At 40.8% G+C, this 24,201-nt stretch overlaps 1 protein-coding gene across 1 annotated transcript in view; it reads right to left on the reverse strand.

Annotated features, from left to right (window-relative positions):
• Window positions 1-16,759, reverse strand: part of LOC113183567 (uncharacterized) — a 43,473-nt gene extending 26,714 nt beyond the window's left edge. Inside the window, exons 1-5 of the mRNA XM_026389889.2 lie at window positions 16,725-16,759; window positions 7,455-7,581; window positions 7,187-7,247; window positions 5,049-6,133; window positions 4,093-4,880 (exon numbers count right to left, since the gene is read on the reverse strand). Of these exons, the coding sequence (XP_026245674.2) occupies window positions 4,093-4,880; window positions 5,049-6,133; window positions 7,187-7,247; window positions 7,455-7,581; window positions 16,725-16,727 (2,064 nt within the window). The 5' untranslated portion in view covers window positions 16,728-16,759. The remainder of the gene's footprint in view (window positions 1-4,092; window positions 4,881-5,048; window positions 6,134-7,186; window positions 7,248-7,454; window positions 7,582-16,724) is intronic.
• Window positions 16,760-24,201: the final 7,442 nt, after the last annotated feature.

Below are 24,201 nucleotides of genomic sequence, written 5' to 3' on the forward strand. Positions count from 1 at the left end.
AATCATGATCCTCCTCTCTCAGCCTCCCAAACTGCTGGGATAACAGGCGTGCATGACCATACCTGGCTCTGCTAATTCTAACACATGTCCAAACAAATAGATGTCCTGTATACACTAAGGAAAGATGAAATGTGAAATAAAGCATATAAACCAGGAAAGGTACAAAACCCAACAATCCTAGTCTTTGCTTACTTCTGCTTTTCTTTCTTTTTAAAAATATTTTTAGTTGTAGTCGGACACAACACATTTTATCTATCAATCCATCTATCTATTTATTTATGTGGTGCTTAGGAATGAGCCCAGTGCCTCACACGGGATAGGTAAGTGCTCTATGACCTAGCTACAACCCCAGCCCTTACTTCTGCTTTTTAACTCTTTCATGGTCCCAATAAAATGTCTTTTAGTCACCAAAGCATGGTCAAATCTGGTCATCTGATTTTGCATGGCTCTTGAGCTATAATGGTCTTCACAGATGGTATATTTGATAGGTAAACTTAAAATTTTAGCTAAACTTAGAATTTTAACAGTTAAGAAAATTTACCCCTGAAAAGAACTTTGTTCTTCTCATTAGTAGACCTGTATCCAAAAAAATTATACTCAATTATTATCATCACTACATTTTGAATTTTGTCACAAAATTGTGTGGAAATATAAAAATGGGGAAAAAGGACATTTCTTAAAGTTGTTTGAGACACTGAGAAAAGTATTTAAAAAAAAAAAAACAATGTTCAAGAAATAATTTTTTGGCAGATGGGAATGGGAAAGACAGTGGGATGAATCAGACTTAACTCTCCCAAGGTTCACATGAATACACGACCAGTGTAACTCCACATCATACACAACAACAAGAATGGGAAGTTATACTCCATGTATATATAGTATGTAAAAATACATTCTACTGTCATGTATACCTAAAAAACAAATTAAAAAAAAAATTGTGTTTGAAGAAAATCTACATCAAAAAGTGAATACAAAATCTATGTAAAAAGTCCTTTGTCTCCCCAAAACCAAATGTGTATGTACATACATATATGTATGTATGTGTGTATGTATATGTATGTACTTATATATGTATGTATGTATAAAGGGGTAAAAACTTGTCACGTGACTATTAGGAAAACCCCAACAATGAAATCTAATTTTTCCATTGGTCCATTAAAAACAATTATTTAAAAACTACACGGAGCCAGGTGTGGTGGCACATGCCTGTAATCCCAGCAGCTCACAAGGCTGAGGCAGGAGAATCAAGAGTTCAAAGCCAGCCTTAGCAACTCCCGAGGTGCTAAGCAACTCAGTGAGACCATGTCTCTAAATAAAATACAAAATAGGGCTGGGTTGTGGCTCTGTGGTAAAGCACTTACCTGGCATGTGTGAGGCACTGGGTTTGATTCTCAGCATCACAAATAAATAAATAAATAAAGGTCCATCAAAAAGCGAAAAAAAATAATTACATAAAAATTAAGTCCTCTGACATTAGAAATATACTTCAATTTGCCTATGAGTCCAACGTGATTCAAAATAAAAGGAGAAACACCCCATTATCTGGTTTGAATTTAAATTCATCCACCACTGTCTAACAAAACAAAGTATGTCACCACAACTTTATACTTTCATGAGTAAAAATTAGACACACACAGGGTGGAGATACATTAAGAACGAGCCACTGGAGCCCTTTCCTTTCACCTGCTGGGGATGGCCAGGGCCTTCTGTGATCTTCCCAATTTGCCTGGGGTTTTCAAAGATGGGCATTTTTTGCAGCAGCCTGGGAGTTAAGGACTGTGTGTGAGAGTCTAGCCTGGGTTAGGCGGGCTGTCAGGGCTTGGACTGGGAAAGCACATGCTCGTGAAACAGGAGACAACCTCCTGGCCTAGGTTCCTGCCCTCAAGCCATATGTTCACCAATGGAAAATGAACCCCAGCCATGTGATGTTCTCAGGTGTCTGAAGAAATAACTGTCTAAAAAGTACCTAAGGTACTTAACTCCCTGAGAAACATTTACTCAGGTCACTCAGAACTGCCTACTCTTCTTCAGCTGGGCTTAGCAGCTCCAATTACCATCTCCTTCAAGACAGAAAACGCTCTGCCTCATCACACTGCAATTAACCCACTTTGTTCACATCCAATCCTCGTGTGGAAGGATGTACAGCTCAGCTAGAGGCATAGTGCCACAGAAGGCTCTCCACTTGCACCAGTGCAGAAGCTGAAGAGAAGAAATTGCAGGAGTGTCAGTTTCTCTCAGGGCTCCAGGACCTCATTCTTCAAGAGGAACAACATGGCCATACAGGTTTCCCATGGCAGCGGGCACTGTGGCAGTGGGGTCTGTGTCAAAACTGAGGATTTTGCAGCTTCCTCTTACCACAATGGTACAAGAGTGTAGAGATGGCAGCTATGATCATGCTGGATTCTGGCCTTCCAGGATCACACCAAAGGCAGTCCCACAGATGCCAGGATAATGAGGATGAATACACCTTCACCATGTCCAGCAGTGCCCTGTGTTGGGATAGTAAGGATCTCCTAGTGGATGATCTGGATGTTCTGGCCACTCTGTTCTCAACCTGCCAGATCCCTAAGACATTCACACTAGAAAAGAACCACAACAGCATGGTACTGGTCACTCCCCAGAACTCTGCCATGGCTCCCCCATGCTAGTCCCACAATCCAAGCCAGGCAGAAACACCTCAGTGGAGCCAACCTAAGCAGAGATCTGTAGTCAGTGGAAATGGCAGACTGGTTTGTTACTGCAACCATCTCCATTTGCAGCATCTTTCCTGCAGTCGACAGCAGGAACTTTACCCAAGTCAGTGTGGGCCCAAGCTAAAGCTAAAATAATAAGTAGTAGTATAGGAGCCTCACATTTTGCTGACCCTCATCACCTGGGCCAAGGGAGACTTCAACCTTGTGGTAACTGACACTAAGGATGCAGACCTCTTCTACCCAGTCCTCAGCAGGTCCTTGTAGAAGTCCACCCTCCTAAGGGGGACAGACTCTGGGTACAGAGTCTTTAGGCTCAATTATGGTTCAAATCAGAATGCTTTACTCACTAACAAATCAAACCAAAGATTTTTAAAAGAATTTACATCAGGCCAAAATGGAGCCAAGCCTAGGTGGGTAGACTACTAAAACAAAATCAGAAATTCAGGATATATTCTAAACTTGAATCTCTTTGGTTGAAGTCTCAATGTCTACTTGAAGTATCTAAATTCCTGTGTCATTCATTTTCCACTGAGAGCATTCCAATTCTGTGTATCACCACTTCTGCCTGATGAAAGAGAACAATATCAATTCCTTTATGTTTGTATCCTGCCTCACAAAAGCTTTTTCTTATCCATTCTGTTGTTTAAGAGTTTGGTGAAACAAAACCTCACCTCTATTTCATGTGAGGCCCAAGGAAGTTAATAGAATTATTGGGTCCTGCAGTCATCAGAGGCAGAGATGACTCAGACTGGAGTCCCAGGGCTGGTTCTTTTATCCCTCCAAAAGCAAGCACTCCCCTGAGGCTTTGGAACTGAGGGTGGCAGAAATATTTATAAAATATGTCCATGCCCTTCACAGCTTGCATTCATTTGAGAAAATAAACACTACATGTAAAAGACAAGATGCTCCCCTCTCCCAAAAAAGCCACTGATGAGCACAATCAATTCATGACTAGTACATTTCCTTCAGGTGGTGCATTTTCTGAAGCATTCTACTCAAAATTATTTTGCATCAAGGTCTTCACAGTAATCACACCCTTAGAATTCCAGTCCAGAGGCCTTTTTAGAGGACAGTGAAACTTTTTCTGTTAAATGACAACTTTCTTGTATTTTTCACATTCGCAGCCTTTTTGTTCAGAGCAAATACTTACACATGGGTCAACTGAAGGCTTTTGCACATCTCTTCTATGTTCATTTATATGTATATACTGAACAAAATGACTGCAGGCATCCCCACATACTTAACATTAATACAAGTTCTCTCCACTGTTCACATTTGACAGAAAGTTCAAGAAAGAAGTCTTACCACAGTCTTTGGTCAGCGCTACTTTCCCTTGAGTTCTTTCATCTATGAGAACATAGTTGGACTGAACGAAAGCTTTCCCACACTGCTTGTATACATGGGATTTTTCTCCAGTATGTGTTTTTTCATGTATTTTAATATAACTAGAAGAACTAAAGGCTTTTCCACATTGCTTACATACATAGGGTTTCTCTCCAGTGTGAGTTCTTTGATGTCTGAGAACGTGACTGGATCGACTGAATGCTTTTCCACACTCCTTGCATATATAGGGTTTCTCTCCAGTATGAGTTCTTTCACGTCTTTTAATGTAACGGGAAGAACTAAAGGCTTTTCTATACTCCTTGCGTATAGAAGGTTTCTCTCTAGTGTGAGTTCTTTCATGATTTTGAAGGGAAAAGGAAGAACTAAAGGCTTTCCCACATTGCATGCAAACATAGGGCTTCTCTCCAGTGTGAGTTCTTTCATGTTTTCGAAAGGAACTAGAGTAACTAAAAGCTTTCCCACACTGTTTACAGACATAGGGTTTTAGCCCACTGTGAATTTTTGCATGGTCTCGAAAGGAACCAGAATAACCAAAGGATTTTCCACATTGCTGACACACATAGGGTTTTTCTCCAGTGTGAGTTCTTTCGTGTAATTTAAGGGAACTGAAACAACTGAATGCTTTTCCACATTGTTCACAGGCATATGGTTTTTCTCCAGTGTGAATTCTTTCATGTAATTTAAGGGAACTGAAACAAGTGAATGCTTTTCCACATTGTTCACATATATAAGGTTTCTCTCCAGTATGAGTTCTTTTATGCCTGTGACAGGAACTAGAGTCACTGAAAGCTTTTCCACATTGCTTACAAACATAGGGTTTCTCTCCAGTGTGAGTTCTTTGATGTCTGATGATATGACTGGTTTGACTGAATGCTTTTCCACATTCCTTACATATATAGGATTTTTCTCCATTGTGTATGCCTTCACATATTTTAATGTAACAGAAAGAACTAAAGGTTCTTCCAAACTCCTTGCATACAGAGGGCTTCTCTCTAGTATGAGTTTTTTCATGATATTTAAGGGAAAAAGAATAACTAAAGGCTCTACCACAATGCATACATACATATGGTTTCTCTCCATTGTGAGTTCTTCCATGGGTTCGAAAGGAACTCAAATAACTAAAGGCTTTCCCACACTGCTTACATACATAGGGCTTCTGTCCAGTATGAATTGTTTCATGTAATTTAAGGGAACTGAGACAACTGAGTGATTTTCCACATTGTTCACATACATAGGGCTTCTCTCCAGTGTGACTTCTTTCATGTACTTTAAGGGTACTGAAACAACTGAATGCTTTTCCACATGGTTCACATACATAGGGTTTCTCTCCAGTGTGAGTTCTTTTATGTCTATAAAAGGAACTAGAGTCACTGAAGGCTTTCCCACAATCTATACATACATAGGGTTTTTCTCCAGTGTGAGTTCTTCCATGTTTTCTGAGGGAACAGGGAAAATGAAAGGCTTTTCCACACTGCTCACATACATAAGGTTTCTGTCCATTGTGAGTTTGTTCATGTCTTCGCAGGTGACTCAAAGAAAAGAAGGCTTTTTCACATTGCTTACACCCATGGGGTTTCTTTCCATTGTGATTTTGCTCATGTCTTCCCAAACTACTGAAACAACTAAAGGTTTTCCCACACTGCTGACATCCATAGGGTTTTCTGCCACTGTGAACCCTTTCATGGTATCGAAGAGTACTGTGATTATTGAAGGCTATACCACACGGTGTACATATATATGGTTTCTCTCCAGTGTCAATCCTTTCATGTATTGGAAGGGAACCAGGACAAGTTAAGATTGTCCCACCTTGCATATGTTCATGTTGTTCCACTCCCATTTGAGTCTTTCCATGCTCCTGCAAGGACTGGTAATAAACAACAGACTTCTCATATTGCTGATATTCATATGGTTTATGTCCAGTTTGAGATCTGAAAAGCACATCTGGTGATGAATCGTCAATGAGGAGTTCTCCACACACAAAGCTTTCACCTGGTTTTGCGCCAGGAAGAGTTGTATTGTTCTCAATATAATGTGGAGTTTGGCTGAAGATGTCTCCATGTTCACTACCTTCACAGAGTGTCCCTAATACTTGACTTCTGGAAAAAAATGAGAAGTATATCATTAAGCTTTTGTTTCTTTATGGCTTATAAGGAAAAGTATTGGTTTTATGTCCTATAATTTTTGAACATGAAATGATACCACGCAGAGCTGGGTTTGTGGCTCAGAGGCAGAGTACTCGTCTAGCACACGCGAGGCCCTGGGTTCGATCCTCAGCACCAAATAAAAAATAAAGATATTGTGTCCAACTAAAAACAATATATATATATATATTTTTTTTTTTTAAAAATGATACCATGCACTATGGTATGGGTCAATCACAAATATCATTGAAGTAGGGTTAGTGGGGTTTTGCTTGTTTTTTTTTTTTTTTGTACTAGGGATTGAACCCAGGAACTCTTTACCAGAGCTACATCCCCAGCCCTTTTTAATTTTTTATTTTGAGACAGGGTCTTACTAAGTTGCTTAGAGCCTCACTAAAATTCTGAGACTTGACATTGAAACCGTGATCCTATTGATACAGCCTCCCTAGTTGTTGGGATGATAGGTGTGTGCCACCCTACCAGGCAAAATAGTGATGTTATAATGCAAAAATCTTAATACTGTTCCTAAATAAACTATTTGGCCAATACTGAATATAATATCACAATTAAATATGGTTCATTACTCCTTATGTGAAATGATGGGGATCAAAAGCATCTGGATTTTGAAACATTTGCAAATAAAGAAATATCCAGGGAGTTAGCTCAAACCCAAAATTTACTTTAATATCATAAACACTTCGTACCTAAACTCAAAGGAAATTTAATACAACATTTTTGATACTTTTGTGCATGGAACAAAGTCTCTCTAGGTGGACCCATCAGAAAAGTATCACATATGACAATATGAGTGCCAGATATGTTTCTAATGCTGGAACATTTTGAATTTCTGATTTTCTGATTAACAATACTAACCTGAATAAAAGTCAAGGAAAATTTCCTTAAATCAAATCAATTTAAAGCTGTGTTTATTTGCATTGTTTGTTTTTTAAAATTACTTGTCATTACAACATTCTTGAGCAACATTGCTTTCTCCTAAATATAGATTACCTTAGATGTTTCCCAGGATTTTTGTATGCATCCTCATTGGTCTGGCTGTCTCTTTCTTTTCCTAAAATGTAAACCCAGTAAATCAGTATGAATTAGTAAACACTATAGAAACCTTATTACATTCTAGTTAGGTTCATTGTGTATTGTGACCACACCTAGTCTAACAACTAAATATTTCTTTTACATATTCCATATCACGTAGTAGCCCTCATAAGGAAGAAACACTTTATTTCTGATAAAATAATTAAGAGAATGATGTCATCCTTACCTAGAGAGGCCAGACACCTGAAGGTTTCCTGCATCACATCTTGGTAGAGCTTCTTCTGGGAGGGATCCAGCAAAGCCCACTCATCCACGGTGAAGTTCACTGCCACATCCTCAAAGGTCACCAACTCCTAAATTATCCCACATATATTTCCAAGAGGAAGGGTAAGACTCAGTACCAGAGATGGGAAATCATTTCATTAAAATTTGACATGATGTTGTATTCCTCAACATTCACTTCATATCATCACTCTCTAATTCCCTATCCACACTCATCTCCTCTCACACAACAATTCTATACTAGTCCGGAACTTAACAGCAGGATAGGAACACACATTGTGCTCCTGGGTCACACCAATATCTTATTATGCAGTGGGGTTGTAATACCTCTCAGAACAAAATCATGAGTGCATCCAAGACAGTAAGCACCACCTGTCCAGATACTGCATATACTGCATATCCTTTTTAAAAAAATATATATTTTTTGTTGTCAATGAACCTTTATTTTTTTTTTTTAGTTGGAAACAATACCTTTATTTATTTATTTTTATGTGGTGCTGAGGATCGATTCCAGGGCCTTGCACATGCTAGGCGAGCGCTCTACCTCTGAGCCACATCCTCAGCCCTGGACCTTTATTTTTTTTTTCTTTCATTTATATGCAGTGCTGAGAATCACATGCTAGGCAAGCGCGCTACCACTAAGCCACAACCCCAGCCCACTGCATATTCTTATATATGCCTGAGAGAAATATGAGAGTATATGCCAACAATGTGTTCTCATTCATAATCTGTTGTACCTCTGAATGTTTCCAATATTCAGAATGGTCATCAGCCCTCCAAGTACATTCTGGATGAAGAATCTCTAAGGAATTGGTCTGACAGGTACAATTTACACCACTTGTCACAACTTGCTTGTTAGTACAATACCAGAGGATGTGTTCTAGTCCCTAAGAGACAACCTTTGGAAGCTTGTACATTGTTTCTTACAAAACAACCTTAAACACTAAATAAGCCTCATAGGGGCTGGGGATGTGGCTCAAGCGGTAGCGTGCTCACCTGGCATGTGGGGGGCGCTGGGTTTGATCCTCAGCACCACATTAAAAAAAAAAAAGAGATGTTGTATCCACCGAAAACTAAAAAAGTAAATATTAAAAAAATTCTCTCTTAAAAAAAACTAAATAAGTCTCATGAAGAATAATTCACTATGCTAATGGAAAACACTTTTTATTGGACAATGTCCAAGAGCAACTGAAATACAAGAAATGATAGCACATGAATATAGAGTTCAATGTCTTCAAGATATCTCACATACATTAATAAAATTCTTAATTCCCAAAGCTCACTTTTTATACATTAACTAGTCAGCAAAAACCACTTTCCTCAATTTAGTAGGTATAATCAATGCCCAACAATCATTGGAACTAGAAATTAATTTAAAATTAATTCAATGGGACTGGGGATGTGGCTCAAGCGGTAGCGCGCTCGCCTGGCATGCGTGCGGCCCGGGTTCGATCCTCAGCACCACATACAAAGATGTTGTGTCCGCCGAAAACTAAAAAATAAATATATATTTTTTTAAGAGAGAGTGAGAGAGAGAGAGAGAGAGAGAGGGGAGGGAGAGAGAGGGAGAGAGAGAGAGAGAGAGAGAGAGAGAATTTTTATTATTTATTTTTTAGTTCTCGGCGGACACAACATCTTTGTTGGTATGTGGTGCTGAGGATCGAACCCGGGCCGCACGCATGCCAGGCGAGCGCGCTACCGCTTGAGCCACATCCCCAGGCCCTAAAAAATAAATATTAAAAAAAAATTATCTCTCTCTCTCTCTCTCTCTTTAAAAAAAATAAATAAAATAAAATTAATTCAAAATAATTGGAATTAGAAATAGCTTACCTAAAATACATAAAAGATTTTCCTACTACACTATTCAGGATACTACATTTATCACAGATTAACAGATTACAGAATATTAATTTATGATAGCCCAGACTGAATACAAGAGTGGCAGAAATCACAACCTCAATACATGAGACATGGAGAAATTGGTGTCTACTTGAATTTTATACAGTATTCCTGTCTATGTCATGGATGATAATCAAATTATAAAACAAAATGGGAAAGTTAAAACTTGAATTCTTTGAGAAGTCAGTAACAAATATATTTTGGATGAAAAAATAATTACATAAAAAGATAAGCCAGCAAGGCATGGTGGTGCACACCTATAACCCCAGTGACTCAGGAGGCTGAGGCAGGAGAATAACAAGGTCAAGACCAGCCTTAGCAACTTAGCAAGGTCCTAAGCAACTTAGCAAGCCCTTGAATCAAAATAAAAAGGGCTAGGGATGTGGCTCAGTGGTAAAGTACCCCTGTGTTCAATCCCTGGTACAAAAAAAAAAAAAAGGGATGAAGTTGTAGCTCAGCAAGCGAGTTCAATCTTAGCACCACATAAAAACAAATAAAGGCATCGAGTCAATCTACAACTAAAAAGAAAAAAAATTAAAAAGAGAAGAGAGATAAGCCACTAAAAATGGATTGGGAATTTTAGTATATGAATATTAAGGGAAGTAAAAGGCAAGGAAGGAACACATGAACAAAGAAGGATCAAAATCATGAAACTTAGGAAGAAGAAACCACATATTAAAACAAAAAGCAGATTTGGTTGAGGAAGTAGCTTGACATAGTGGCCACTGGAACTGATGAGGAAATAATTTGCCCCCCTCCTGATACTAGCATGTGAGAAACATTGAGGCAAGTGAAGGACACATAATACCTTTTTCTGTGATTCCTTTAATAATCACTTATGGAAAGTTCCAAGGAGACAATGCTAAAATAATTGCTGAGTGAAAAATCACACTTGCTAAAAGATAGGAAAAATAGCCAAAGGATCAGGATAGTAGATACCTTTGGGGCAAGACAGGAAAGGATCAGTCAGAGGACCACATGGAGACAATCCAAGTTATAAATCTTCTTTCCCCCTTTTTCCTCAAGTTATTAATCATAACGAGGATTTCCCAGTTTATAATGTATTATTAAATCTTACCAAATTTTTTATTCTTTTTCTTCTTCTTTTGTACTGGGGATTGAACCCAGGGGTTCTTTACTACTGAGCTCTATCCCTAGCTCTTTTTATTTTGAGACTAGGTTTCCTGAAGTTGCTTAGTCTGGACTTGAACTTATGATCCTTTTACCTTACCCTGTCCAGCATGCCTGGCTATTCACTGTTTTTAAATGTACTTCATGATGATTTATTTAAACAAAAAATTAAATTTGGGCCAGGTATTGTGGCACACACCTGTAATCTCTAGTGATTCGAAAGACTGAGACAAGAGGATCATAAGTTCAAAGCCACCCTCAGCAACTTAGTGAGACCCTGTCTTAAAAAAAAAAAAAAAAAAAAAGCTGGGGATGGAACTCAGTGGTAAAGCACCCTCGGTTAAATCCTAGAACCCTCCCCCCTACACACAAAAATTAAATTTAGGAAAGACATTTATTTATGTTTTTCTTCCTTGCAACACGGCAACATGAGTCAAGATTTATACACTGGGCAGCAACAGAGAAGCACAGGTCTAACGCAACAAAATCCCTTCAAAGCCAGGAAGCAGAGGTCCAGTATATGTTGGCCATCAGGTAGGAGACCAGGTTAGCAAATCAAAGCAAGAAAAGACAGATACAGAAAGTGGTTATAGCTTTGGTCAGTTTTAGAGGTGTGGTTCTGATGTTGACACTGATGAGGAGAAAGAATACAAAACCAAAGGACAGCCAAAGTCTCACTATTCATATAATTGAGGGCATAGGGAGAGTAGGATAAGCATCTCAAACAAGTAGCAAGTGCCTTAAGAGAGGGAAGAAATGAGTCCGGCCTGGGAGTTTTATACGTTATTAACACAGAAGTTTTGATGAGAATTCACTCCAGTTACAAGGACATAGGTATGGGTGGTTTCGGGCTCCTGGCAATGCAAAGTAGAGCAGTGCCAGGCTTTTGATCACCTTATCTTGATGTGGTGCACAAAGGGAAGAAGGAGTGTTAAAGGTTAAATAGTGAATTTGAATTGAATATCTAAAAATGGAGTCACATAGAAAGACACGGTGGCACATACCTATGATACCAGCAGCTTGGGAGGCTGTGGCAGGAGGATCAGAAGTTCCAGGATAGCCCTCGGAACTTAGTGAGAGACCCATCTTAAAATAAAAATAATGAGCTGGGCATGGTGGTGCAAATCCCGTAATCCCAGTGGCTCGGGAGGCTGAGGCAGGAGAATCACAAGTTCAAAGCTAGCCCCAACAACTTAGCAAGGCCCTAAGCAACTCAGTGAGACCCTGTCTCTAAATACAAAAAAGGGCTGGGGATGTGCCTCAGTGTTTAAGTGCCCCCGGGTTCAATCCTCAGTACCAAAAAAAAAAAAAAAAATTCTTATTTTCAGGGAAATGGATGAAACCTGAGGACATTATGTTAAGTGAAACAGGTCAAACTCAAAAGGTGTGATAGCTAGAGAGGAAAAAAGAAAAGATCAGTGGGATCTCATGAAAAGTGAAGGGAGATCAGTAGAATACAGAAAAGGGACTAGGGGAAGGAGGAAGGGAGAAAAAGGGGAAGTACTGGGGAATGATAGTGACCCAATTATATGGTCATATTGTAGGCACGTACGAAACAAATCCCACCACTATGTATGACGACAAAGCACCATTAAAAAATTTGGAGCCAGGTGCAGAAGCACACACCTGTAATCCCAGTGACGTGGGAGGCTGGGGCAGAAGGATCATAAGTTGGACACCAGCCTTAATAACTTAGCAAGGACCTAAGCAATTTAGTAAGATCTTGTCTCAAAATAAAAAAATAAAAAGAGCTGGAATGTGGCTCAGTAGTAAAATACACATGGGTTCAATTCCCAGAACCAAAACAAAATACCCCCCAAAAGCTGGTTCTTTGGAAAAATCATCAACATTTATAAGTCTTAATTAGCCTTAGTTAGACACACAAATTACTAACCTTGGTAACAAAAGTGGTACATTCCACCTAATTCCTTGGATATTAAGTGAACCACTAACAAATATTCTAAACAATTATATGTCCATAAACATAATAAAATGAATCAACTCCTGGATAGAAATAATCTACACAACTCACAGAAGTGATAAACAATATACATAAGAGCCTATACAGCCAGGCACAGTGGCACACACCAGTAATCCCAGTGATAAGGAGTCTGAGGCATCGGATCTCAACTTCAAGGCCAGCCTTAGTGATTTAGCAAGACAATGTCTCAAAATAAAAATAAATAAATAAAAAGAGCTGGAAATGCAGCTCAGTTGTAGAATGTCCTGGGTTGCATCCCCAGTATAGCAAATGATAGAGTATATTACAGAAACTGAAAGAGTATAAAACATAATCATACAAAAAAGACCAGGTCCACATGTTCTCACTGGTTTATTCCACCTAACATGTAATCAAAATATGACACCAATCATCTACAAACTTTTCCAGGAAATAGAAGAGGTAGTAACACTGCTTCATGCTCTGAGGCCCATACTGCCACAATATCAAAATTAGAGACATTACAATAAACAAAAACCACAGGAAAATATTTCTTTTTTAAAATATTTATTGTTTAGTTTTCGGTGGACACAACATTTTTATTTGTATGTGGTGCCTGAGGATCGAACCCAGCGCTGCGCGCATGCCAGGTGAGCGCGCTACCGCTTGAGCCACATCCCCAGCCCAAACCACAGGAAAATATTTCTAACAAACATAGAAAAGAGTAAATCCCATTAAGGCATAAACAGAAATATGTACCACAATCAACTGTGAATTCTAAGTATGGAAACCTAATAGAAGATTTATAAATAAATTCATGTAATCCATCACATTTACAAGCTAAATATCAAAACTCCTAAAATCACATTGACACATAGGAAACACCAGGCAAGAAAAGAAAGCTCTGAGATTGAAAATAAAACTGTCTTTGTTCATAGGTGAAATTGTCTATGTAGGAAAAAAAAAAAAAAACAAAAAAATCAAAATCAAGCACCTCTGGAATTAATAAGGGATTGTAGCAAGTTTCCATGATAGTTGCTAAATATAAAAATATACATTTTATTTCATATCAACTATATAACTGGATCAGAAATTTAAAAAAAAAATCACAAAACTGTTTATACAGCACAAAGTGAGAAAAGAGGTGGGTAGAAGACCACCTAGAAAAAAATCTCAAAAAGATACAATCCCATAGTGATGCTCTTTAATACCAAAATATAAATAAATTAGAGCATTGCAAATGTTAGCAAACCTTTCAATAAACACAAAAAACATGAAAGGTCAGAAGATCAAAAATTTATACAGACACAATTTCCTATTCAATTTCAATTTGTCCATAATTTACAAAAAGGTTTCCCACTCTGTTTAAAAAAAAAAAAAGATATATTAGCATTAGAGGACAAAATAAACATTGTTGAAAACATCAAAAAATAAACCTGAAAGGGCTGGGGTTGTGGCTCAGCGGTAGAGAGCTTGCCTAGCATGTGAGGCCCTGGGTTCGATCCTCAGTACCTCATTAAAAAAAATAATAATAAAATAAAGGTATTGTGTCCAACTACAACTAAAAAATAAATATTAATAAATAAATAAATAAAATAAACCTGAAATAACCAAGTTCCAGAAGCAGTGAGAACCAAGGGAACTATCATCACACCAGCAATAGATGAATGAAAAGAAACAACAACAAAAGAGAAATCTCATAGTGCTGGGCATGGTGTCACAAGCCTGCAATTCCAGTAGCTTGGGAGGCTGAGACAGGAGGATGTCCCAAAGCCAGTCTCTAAACAAAATAAAAAAATAGGGATGGGGTGTGACCCAGTGGTCAAGTGTCCCTGAGTTAAATCCCTGGTAATCCCCTCCCCCTAAAAAAAAAAAAATCTCATAATGATAAATAGATGGTAACCAATAAGGAAGGTTCAAAAAATACATCCTCTAGTCACCTAAGGATGCCAAGCTACATGAGATCAGGGAAACACATTGGAAGTGATTACGGTCTGTTTATTCTCCTGCATAGTGATTCCATGTACCTTTATAAACTTAATTCCTATAAACAAGTAATTCATGTCAATAATTCTTTCTCACATCTCATTAAATCCATCCATTCAGGTCAAGAAAGTTGGCATCTTACGTTCAATAAAATTCTTAAATGTGTAAATCAACTGCCCCCCCCCCTTTTTTAGTACTGGGGACTGAATCCACTGGTACACTACCACTCAGCTCCATTCTCAATCCTTTCTGGATTTTACTTTGAGACTGGCCTGAAACCATGCATGATTCTCTGGCTTCAACAACCTGAGTTGCAGGGATTGCAGGTATACACCAACATACCACTGCTATTTTGTAAAAACAGGATTCTACACAGGAAACAAAAGGGAAGCAGCTCAGGGCAGCAGTCTGCTTCACCCACAGTTCATAAGGGGATCTAAACTCAGAAGGCAAACACATTCTTAAGGCTACAGAATTCTTCACTGTGCAGATGAAGCCCAGCCACCCACTGTCAGAGAGTGAGTGAGGGAAACATGAGCATTTAGGAAATTGAATTCTGGAACCTCCATATACCCTGCTTTTCACTTTTCCAAGTCATGGAAAGGCTCCCTCACGGGCTGGGGATGTGGCTCAAGTGGTAGCGCGCTCGCCTGGCATGCATGCGGCCCGGGTTCAATCCTCAGCACCACATACCAACAAAGATGTTGTGTCTGCCGAGAACTAAAAAATAAATATTAAAAAATTCTCTAAAAAAAAAAAAGAAAAAAGAAAGGCTCCCTCATGCACAGGTTCAATTCTAGTGAGCATTCACTCTCAGTCATTTGAAGGTTCTGATCTGTGCTCTTTTCTAACATCATTTCTGACACCAAATCTGTGTTTACTGAATGCTAACCAATTCAATACCAACTGGGCATCAAACAATTAAATTCTGATACCACCAAGACTTAATATGGTCCCTACAAATTCAGGGCTCTGTCCCAGTATACTGACCCCAGTGCAGATGTGAACACAAAGCAAGTGTTTGCTTGTGTGGTCAATAGTCCCCATTTTGAAGCTAGAAGGGTGGTACCGAGTCAACTCCTGAGCACAAATTCAGGTACTGTCTAAAAGAGGATGAAGATAAGCAACCAGAGATACTCCTATTGTTCAGGAAATTCCAGGGTTTTAGGTTTTCTGTGCCACAATCAGGGACAAAGACCTGTTTTTAAAAACTCTTCTATACATCAAAATGAAATATGAAATTCTCCAGTAGGCAGAACCCAAAGTTTTCTTTCTCTGACTGGTTCTCACTGACACAAATTACACTCTGACAAGAACAACTATGTAGATGCAAAAACAGCTGAAGAGATTGAATTTCATGTAACTGCTGAAATCCTGGAAATCAGTGGTGATTAAAGAAATCCCCTGTATAAATGCTTTGTACCCTGGGGAAGCAGCCTAGTGCAAACAACACTATACTCCTTCCACTTACCTGATGTCCCTTTACCTTACCTATGACAAAGCCAGACACAGTTTCCAAATTCTCACTTTTTGCCTCAAAAATTGCCAGCTCAAGTGATTAACAGAAACAAAACCGTTAGGCAAACTTTCCTTGGTGGTTTCTCCTTCCTTCTTGACTCACCCTCAACCTGAGCCAGTACAAAATCTCTTTATTGTCACCCTAAGAACAGGAGAAACGTTGTGGCTTCTAGGAACTTACGTTGCCATCTCCATCTTCCCCTTCAACCTAGTTTCTACTCCCATCTTCTTCTCCCAAGGAAAAAAGTCCCTTTTCTACTTATCCACTGAGATGCTCGGAACCTTACAGTTGGGGCTTCGCCCTACTGCAATGCTCCTTTCAAATGAAGTCAGGTCCTCCTTTAATCAGTGTTTCCTTTTTAAAAACAACGTCTGGAACCGTCTATAACAATGACATGGGGGAAACTCGCTTCCCAGCCAGTCCGCGGGACACCCTCGCCACCGAGCTTAGCAACGTGGGGAGTCTCAGGAGACGTGGGGGTTCCTGCTGGGTCCCCGACCCCCGCCGTCCCCGCACAGCTTGGGGAGACGGGCCTGCGCCCGCAGAGGGCTCAGGACCAGGTAAAGGTGCCGCGCAGGGCCGAGCGGACGCCGGTCTCCGCCCCGCGGGACAGAAGGGACCAGCGGACCGAGGGCCGAGCGCGGTGCCAGGCACCTACGGAGCGGAGCGGGTTTCGCTGGGCCCCCGTCAGAGCCAGGCCCTGTGCCCACGTCCGGGACGCCTGGGCCCCGCACACTCACCATCTCCCTGCTTCTGGGTGTCCTGCTGTCCACCTCACGGCTGCCGAAGTCAAAGGAGGTCACAAGGCCAAACAGGAAGAGCAACCTCGGCAGCCCACAGAGTCTCAAAGATGGCGGAGCCAGAACGGAAGGTCCCGCGGTTCGGAGCGGACCCGCCTCCCGCCGGCGCTCCTGATTGGACCGCTCTGCAGCCCCGCCCCGCCCCCGGTGGGCTGTCAGTCAAGGACCCGCCCCGAGCGCGCCGCCTGAACCGAGCGGCGATCCCGTTCCCTCTCTGCCTGGAACGTCTGTGAGTTCCAACCAGAGCTCTCCCCAGGCCACACTTCTCCCAGGCCGCGACCAGCAGCAGCCCCAAGACGGTGCGCAGAAGCACAACTTGCTCCTGGCTTTCCACGGCGGCTCTGGCTGCTTCTTCAGTGGGCCCTTCTTGTTCCTCCTGGAAATGGGGCCACAGGTGTGCTCAGGGGATTCCAAACTCAGTGTCCCATGCAGACAACCCCTGTTCTCAAGAAGCAGGGGTGCCTAGGACAGGCCAGGACAGGCCTCCCTGGAACAGAGACAGCTGACTTCATGGTCAAGGCCTTTTTACTCCTCCTTCTAACCTACCTATTTTCAGCCAAGAAAATAAAGGTGCCAATAAGAGATTAAATAGGTAGAGAAACTATAGAGTTCTGTGGCAGCAATACTTTATGTCCAGAGTCACAAAGAGAACATGAACTCAGGTTAAACATATCAAAGTTATTCAGGGATCAGAAAGAAGCTGTCAAATTCATAAACTTTCTCCAGGATAGTGCCTAAATGTGTCCTTCTCTAAGCCTGACCTTAAAAAGATTTTATTTACATAGAAATTACAGGTTGACTACAGTAACTCCATGCATGCCAAAATCAGAATGTTGTCCAGAAAACAGCTACAGAGAAAACAGACTTATAACCTCTAAATGTGTAATAATGGTTCACTTTATGCTTTGAATATAGGTCTTGCTGCTGTTACTGTAAATTATTTTCAAAACAGACAACTTTCTCTCTCTTCCTCTCTCTCTCCACATCCCTAATCTCAGGAGAAACAGGATTACCTTTCTTCCCTATCCTGGGCAGGGCCATCTGTCCTTAAGCATACATCAACCACAAAAACTAAGTAATTCAGGCTTCAGGGATGGTACCAGAAGATCTAAGAAATGACACTCCTATATTAACAAGTTAATTACACATCAACAGAGAATATCTAGAATGTAGCCATTACCTCTTTAAAAGCCCTTTATTCTCTCTGACAGTCAGAATCACAGCCTCTGGGATAGGAGCAAAGCAACATAGGGAGACCCTATCTCAAAATGGGGAAAAAAAAAGAAAAACTAAAAAACTAGAGATGTAGTTCATTGGTAAAGTGCCTGTGGGGGCAATCTCCTAAACCAAATTAATTAATTAAGAAAATAAAGATGCAATACATTAGAATGACAACAGGGAACACAGTGTTGCCAGAGACAAAAACAACTGCCAAAAATCACATTTCACATACTTTTACACCAGTAAATATCATTCAAAATATATCAACATATTATTTACATAAAAGTAAGTGGCTCCCAGGGCTGGGGTTGTGGCTCAAGGATAGAGCCGAGGCTCTGGGTTCAAGTCTCAGCACCATGTAAAAATAAATAAATAAAATAAAGGTATTGTGTCCAACTACAAATAAATTTTTTTTAAAGTAAGTGATTCCAATATCAACACAAATTATAAAGAAATACTCGGAGCCAGACATGATGGTATACGTCTATAATTCCAGTGACCTGGGAGGCTGAGGCAGGAGGACTATGAGTTCAAAGGGAGCCTCAGGATCTTAGCAAGGCCCTAAGCAACCTAGGGAGACCCTATTGCTAAATAAAAATAAAAGGGGCTGGGGATGTGGGTCAGTGGTTAAGCACCCCTGGGTTCAATCCCTGGTACCAAAAATAAAATTAAATTAAAAAGCTTGCTACCAAGGAAAAACCTAAATAAACCCTGTAGCTTTAGATTTTCTTACTTGACATAATTTGAAAGGTTGCATAGTGGGGTACTACATTATTTGTCTTCACTAGCTTTGTTGTAGATCACATCTGTCACGTAGGTTATGATGTCAATGATTGCTCAGGTTACTATTCAGGGATTGAGACTGCTTTTGCTGAAAATACTTCCTCTTCACTTCGGCTGAAAGCAATGAAAAGGCTTGAAACCTCTCTGTATGTTCTGTATGTCCTTTGCTGTCTTAATCTTTGGGTCAGATTTCTACTAGAAAGAAAAGGGAACCCTGTAATAGACTGTTGCTATCAATGGTCCCATCTTGCTTGATTCCAGTTCCCTTTCTCATTGGCCAGCTATGGGGCCTTCACCTGCATTCTGGTGATCTTGTTTATTTTTTAGAGCTGACTCCAGAAACTGGTTGTTGATCACAAAATTAACCCAAAAACAGACTGCCTGGCTCAGGTTCCTGAGATAGTGCTGATTTCGGCACATATTCCCCTAACTGATCTTCATATAAACATTCTCCATCTCCCCAAAGACCTTGAAAGAACAAATTGAGGCATTAGTCATCTTCCTTTCCCAGTTGGTAGCATCCTCAATAAAGTCTTTCATTCTCAACACTTGACTCTCACTGATCAGTTTTTCCAAGGGATGAGCTTCTGCACCTAATTTCAGAAATAAGCTCCCAAACATTTACTCTCCAGTTCCCTGTGCACACAATAACTATGGAGGATTCTAAAGGACTTTTGTTTGCTATGTACTATGTGAGGAATCAAAGCAGAAATATAAAAAAGTTATTTAGGCATCAATTTATTTATGCAGGAATTGAACCCAGGGGCTCTCAACCACTGAGCCACATCCCCAGACCAATTTTTAGATTTTATTTAGAGACAGGGTCTCATTGAGTTGTTTAGGGCCTTGTTAAGGTGCTGAGGCTGACTTTGAACCCACGATCCTCCTGTCTCAGCCTCCCAAACAGCTGAGATTCCAGGCATGTGCCACCAAGCCCAACAAGACCTCTTAAATATGCGAAACCACAAATGTCAAGTTAACTTTATAAAGATATAGGAAAAAGGACTAGGGTTATAGCTCAGTGGTAGATCATTTGCCTTGCATGCGTCAGCACCACATTAAATAAAGAAAGATATTATGTCCATCTACAATTTAAAAAATATTTAAAAAAAGATACAGGAAAAACAAAATTTAGGATTTGTGATAAACAAAGACTATCCTGGATAAATTAACAGGCAGATGGAAAGTTGGGAAAAGGTGTCTGCATTGTCCAAAAGTGACAAGGGAAGAATACTGAAAATCAAGATGTCAGGTCCGTGGCGGTGACTTAGGACAAAGCAGCCCTCAGGAAAGAAACATCTATCCAGCGCCAACAGAAATGCCTATCAATCAGAGGGATCTCCTGACTAACGCCTGTCAATCATCAGGACCCCCTGGCCAATCCTGGAGTTCAGCCAGTTCCCGGGACCAACTTCAGTGGGACAAGGGACTCTAAAAGTACCTTTCCTGTCCCAAGCCCTTCCCTTCCTGCCTAAGCTCCATAAAACCCCAGGGTTGAGCTCCCAGGCAGTTTCTCCTCAGACCCTTCACTCTGTCCGTCTGATCAAGTTCCGCCAGGGAGTGATATCTCAATGAAGCCTCCTTTGGCAGCCTTTTAAAATCTGCCTCCTTTGGTTGCTGCCCGCCTCGCCTGATCTTACACAAGAAACCAGTTATATCAAGACATAGGAACCTCAATATAAAAAAATGAGCACAGAATATGAGCAGATAATTGACAGAAGGGTTACCTGAGCAAAAGGAAGGATAGACAAAAGGAAGAAAAGGAGGGAGGGAGGCAGGAAAGAATGTAGGAAGGAAATAAAAAATGGCCATTGCATTTCACTGTTTATCAATGAATTTCTCCAAATTAGAAAACACCCAGTGAAGGTTTGCCACTACACACGACTAAACCAGTCAGGGTCACTCCAGGTGAACAGGGCTGGCATGAAATAATCAGAGACAGAGAAATACCTTTTCCTTTAGTTTCTGTGACAGCTCCTCTGACCCAGCTCCCACAAAGGAGGCAAGGCAGGCAAGAAAGAGAGGACACGCCTCGAACCTGGGTTTTATTGGCAGGAGGATGTTCCATGGAGTACTGTACCCCCCAAAAGGACAAAGGGGTAGGATTACAAAGGAACAGGTGAGTGTAACTCAACCCCAGTGGGTGACACCTACTCCTGGAGCCATGCCTTGTTATCTGAGCTGGGGTAATGACCAAGTTAGTGTGACCTGGCATGACCTTGCAGCCTTGCCCTCCTGAACACAATAATTGTTCGTGCCTCAGAGCATCGGGACTTAAAGGTGCATTCATTCAGGGCAACTCCAGATAAGGGTTGGGATAGGAGGAATAAGGAATTCTTGCACACTGCCAGTGGGAGGGTAGAGTGGTGGAAATTAAGAACAGAAATGCACATGTGCACTATATACCAGGAAATGTGCTTCTGGGTCTCTATGATGCCTTCTCACACCTGTTTGTAAGGCAGCATGGGAGTCGATGTTCCCAGAAGCATTTCTTTCAGTGAGGAAACTGTTACTGGGTAGAAGGCAGGAAAGACCCTGGTGATGCAGGAAAACAGACCACCCATAAGCCAACAGGGTAAGGGCCTCAGAGACTGGAAAGAGGGAATGAGGCCATTCCAGCCTAGAAGGAGACATCGGGCCTGGGAATGTTCTGTCACTGCCCCTAACAGCTTCAGCCACACAGCTCCTTAGTTATGCCTAACCCTACCCCTAGCAATGGCTAACCACTTAATCTTCTCTAAAATCCTTCCTCTTTTGCCAACAAACCCTCACCCCCACCCTTATGTTAATAAAGGCTTAAAAATTACTTTTCCTAGATTTGTTGAAATACTGAGCTGATTGGCCCCTTTCTGAATCCTATTCCCTACCAATCAAATATAGGGACAGATCAAACCCATGAAACACCCTGGACAACAGAGACCCTTGGCATCCCTCTCTTGGGACCCCTTCCTCTTCAGGACCTCTGTTTCTATTATTCAAATAAATCTTGTTTTTTGGTCTCACCCTGTTCTCTGTGGATTTCATTCTTCACATTCACATGTTACTCTGGCAGGAACTAGGTAAAGACACACAATATACGTTATCTGGTAAACAATACTGACCGAATACATCAAAAACCAGAAAAAATTCTCTAACATTATTCCATTTGGACACATTATAAATATATGTACATTAACTCTGAGGCAGAAGGATCTCAAGTTCTCACAAATTTGAGACCAGCCTCTGGAACTTGGCAGGACCTTTGTCTGGTTAAAAAAAAAAGGAAAAAGAAAGAAAAGCAAAGACGACGACTCAAAACTACCTGGCCTTGCACTGGGAATTTGGCTCAGTGGCAAAGTGTCTACCTAGCACGTGTGAGGCTGTGGGTTGGTTCCCCAGCACCCTCCCCACACAAACACACATAATCTGTCCCAGCATCCATCCACAACCACATCCACATTTTAGGTTATTTGTTCCAGCAAAATCCATTTCTTTCTTCCATTCAATTTTTGTTTTGGTCAGCTTCATGCGAGATTGGGGAATTCCTAAAGAACCAGAAATTTATTTTCTCACACTTTCAGAGGCTGGGAAGTCTGATATCTTGACACCAGCACCTGGACATGTCCTTCCTGCTGCATTCTCATGTGGCAGATGGCAAAGGGGCAAGATGAAACAACTCACTTCCATGAACCCGTTAGAGAGGCATCAATCCATTCATGAGGGCACATCCCCCATCATCCAAACTCCTCTCCAAAGGCCCTGCCTCCCAATACTGTTGGATTGGTGACTAAGTTTCCCGCATAGGACTTTGGGGAAAACACTGAGACCACAGCATAAGACTACACGTCCATTTTAAGTTTGAATCTGAGCTCTGACTTTTATTTCCAAGAAGTTATAGTTCTAAGATTTTTCACTTACAAACACAGGAAAACCAATTAAACAGCCACGTACTCCCAGATCAAGGACACCACTATTTACTGACCATTCAGTCTACTCTGGGAGGTACTCATAAACACTCTGGCATGCAACTCAGAAAACAGTCTCTTGAGATTGGCACTGTGCTGATCACCATGTCATTAAAGACTCTGACTAACAAGCTGACAGAAGTTCCTTCCCTTAGGACCAGGTCACACCCTCATAAACCCATCATCATGTTAAAAATGCATTTAATACACCTCATCTACTGGACAGCACAGCTTAGCTCTACATACCTTGAACATGCTCAGAGCACTTCCATTAGCCTCACCTGGGGAAAATGATTAAACAAGGTCTGATTTCTACAGAAGTGTTGAAAATTTCATGTAATTTACTGAATATACTACAACAAAGACTCATCAGTTCTTTACCATTTCCTGATCACAATGCTGACTGGGAAGAATGTCATACTGCATGATCAATTCAGGAAAATACCCAAATTCAACATTCTGGTATTCCACCCTGCCCAGGGTTGGCTGTGTGACTATCTCTATGACTAAAAGGGTATCTCCTTGGGGCCTGAGGCTTCTACAGGTCTCTTCCCAAGAAGCCCACCATGGGCTCATCCTGGGAATCTCCAGTAGCCATTCAGGAGGTATGTGCCAGGGCATGGGGATGGGGCCAAGAACAAAAGAAGTGTCCAGGTAGCAGGGAGTGGACATTCCAGAGGGGAAGCTGGTGAGCCAGGGACACAAAAAGTACTAATAAGCAAGTCACATAATAGAACTTTTAGAGAGGAATAGATGGTATCATGAGTAATGGAGTCTAGCGGGTAGAGTTAGGAAAGTGCATTAGAGAGGGATTCAGGGTGAGAACCCTCAAGTATTTAGAGCTAAAGAATATGAGAATCTAGCTGGGTGCAGTGATGCATGTTTGTAATCCCAGCAGCTCGGGAGGCTGAAGTAGGAGGACTGTGAGTTCAAAGCCAGCCTCAGCAACAGCAAGGCACTAAGCAATTCCATGAGACCCTGTCTCTAAATTCTCTAATAAAATACAAAACTGAGCTGTGGAGGTGGTTCAGTGGTCGAGTGCCCCCAAGTTCAACCTCTGATACCAAAAAAAAAAAAAAAAAAAAAAAAGATGAGCCACTGATGAACACAATACTCACAACTTTTAGAAAGTTTGCTTCAAGGAGGATATTTTCTACAGAATTTTACACAAATTACTTTGTATTAGGCTCTTCATGTGACTTGACATTCATAGGATTTCTTAACATTCATAGGATTTCACAGCATGAGGAATTTTCATAGGATATTCAAACTATTTGTCACAACTGACAACTTTCTCATATTTTTCACATTCACAGGCTTTGATCCAGTGCACATCCTTACATGTAGGCCAACTGAAAACTTCCACACATCTTCTATTGAAGCAGTGTCTCTACATTATGTTCTTCTATATCAGTGAACTGAACCAAGATGATGAGAGCTGTGGCGTTGAGTCCTCTCCACTCTGCATG

This window comes from Urocitellus parryii, chromosome 3 (genome assembly GCF_045843805.1).
Source record: "Urocitellus parryii isolate mUroPar1 chromosome 3, mUroPar1.hap1, whole genome shotgun sequence".
NCBI lineage: Eukaryota > Metazoa > Chordata > Mammalia > Rodentia > Sciuridae > Urocitellus > Urocitellus parryii.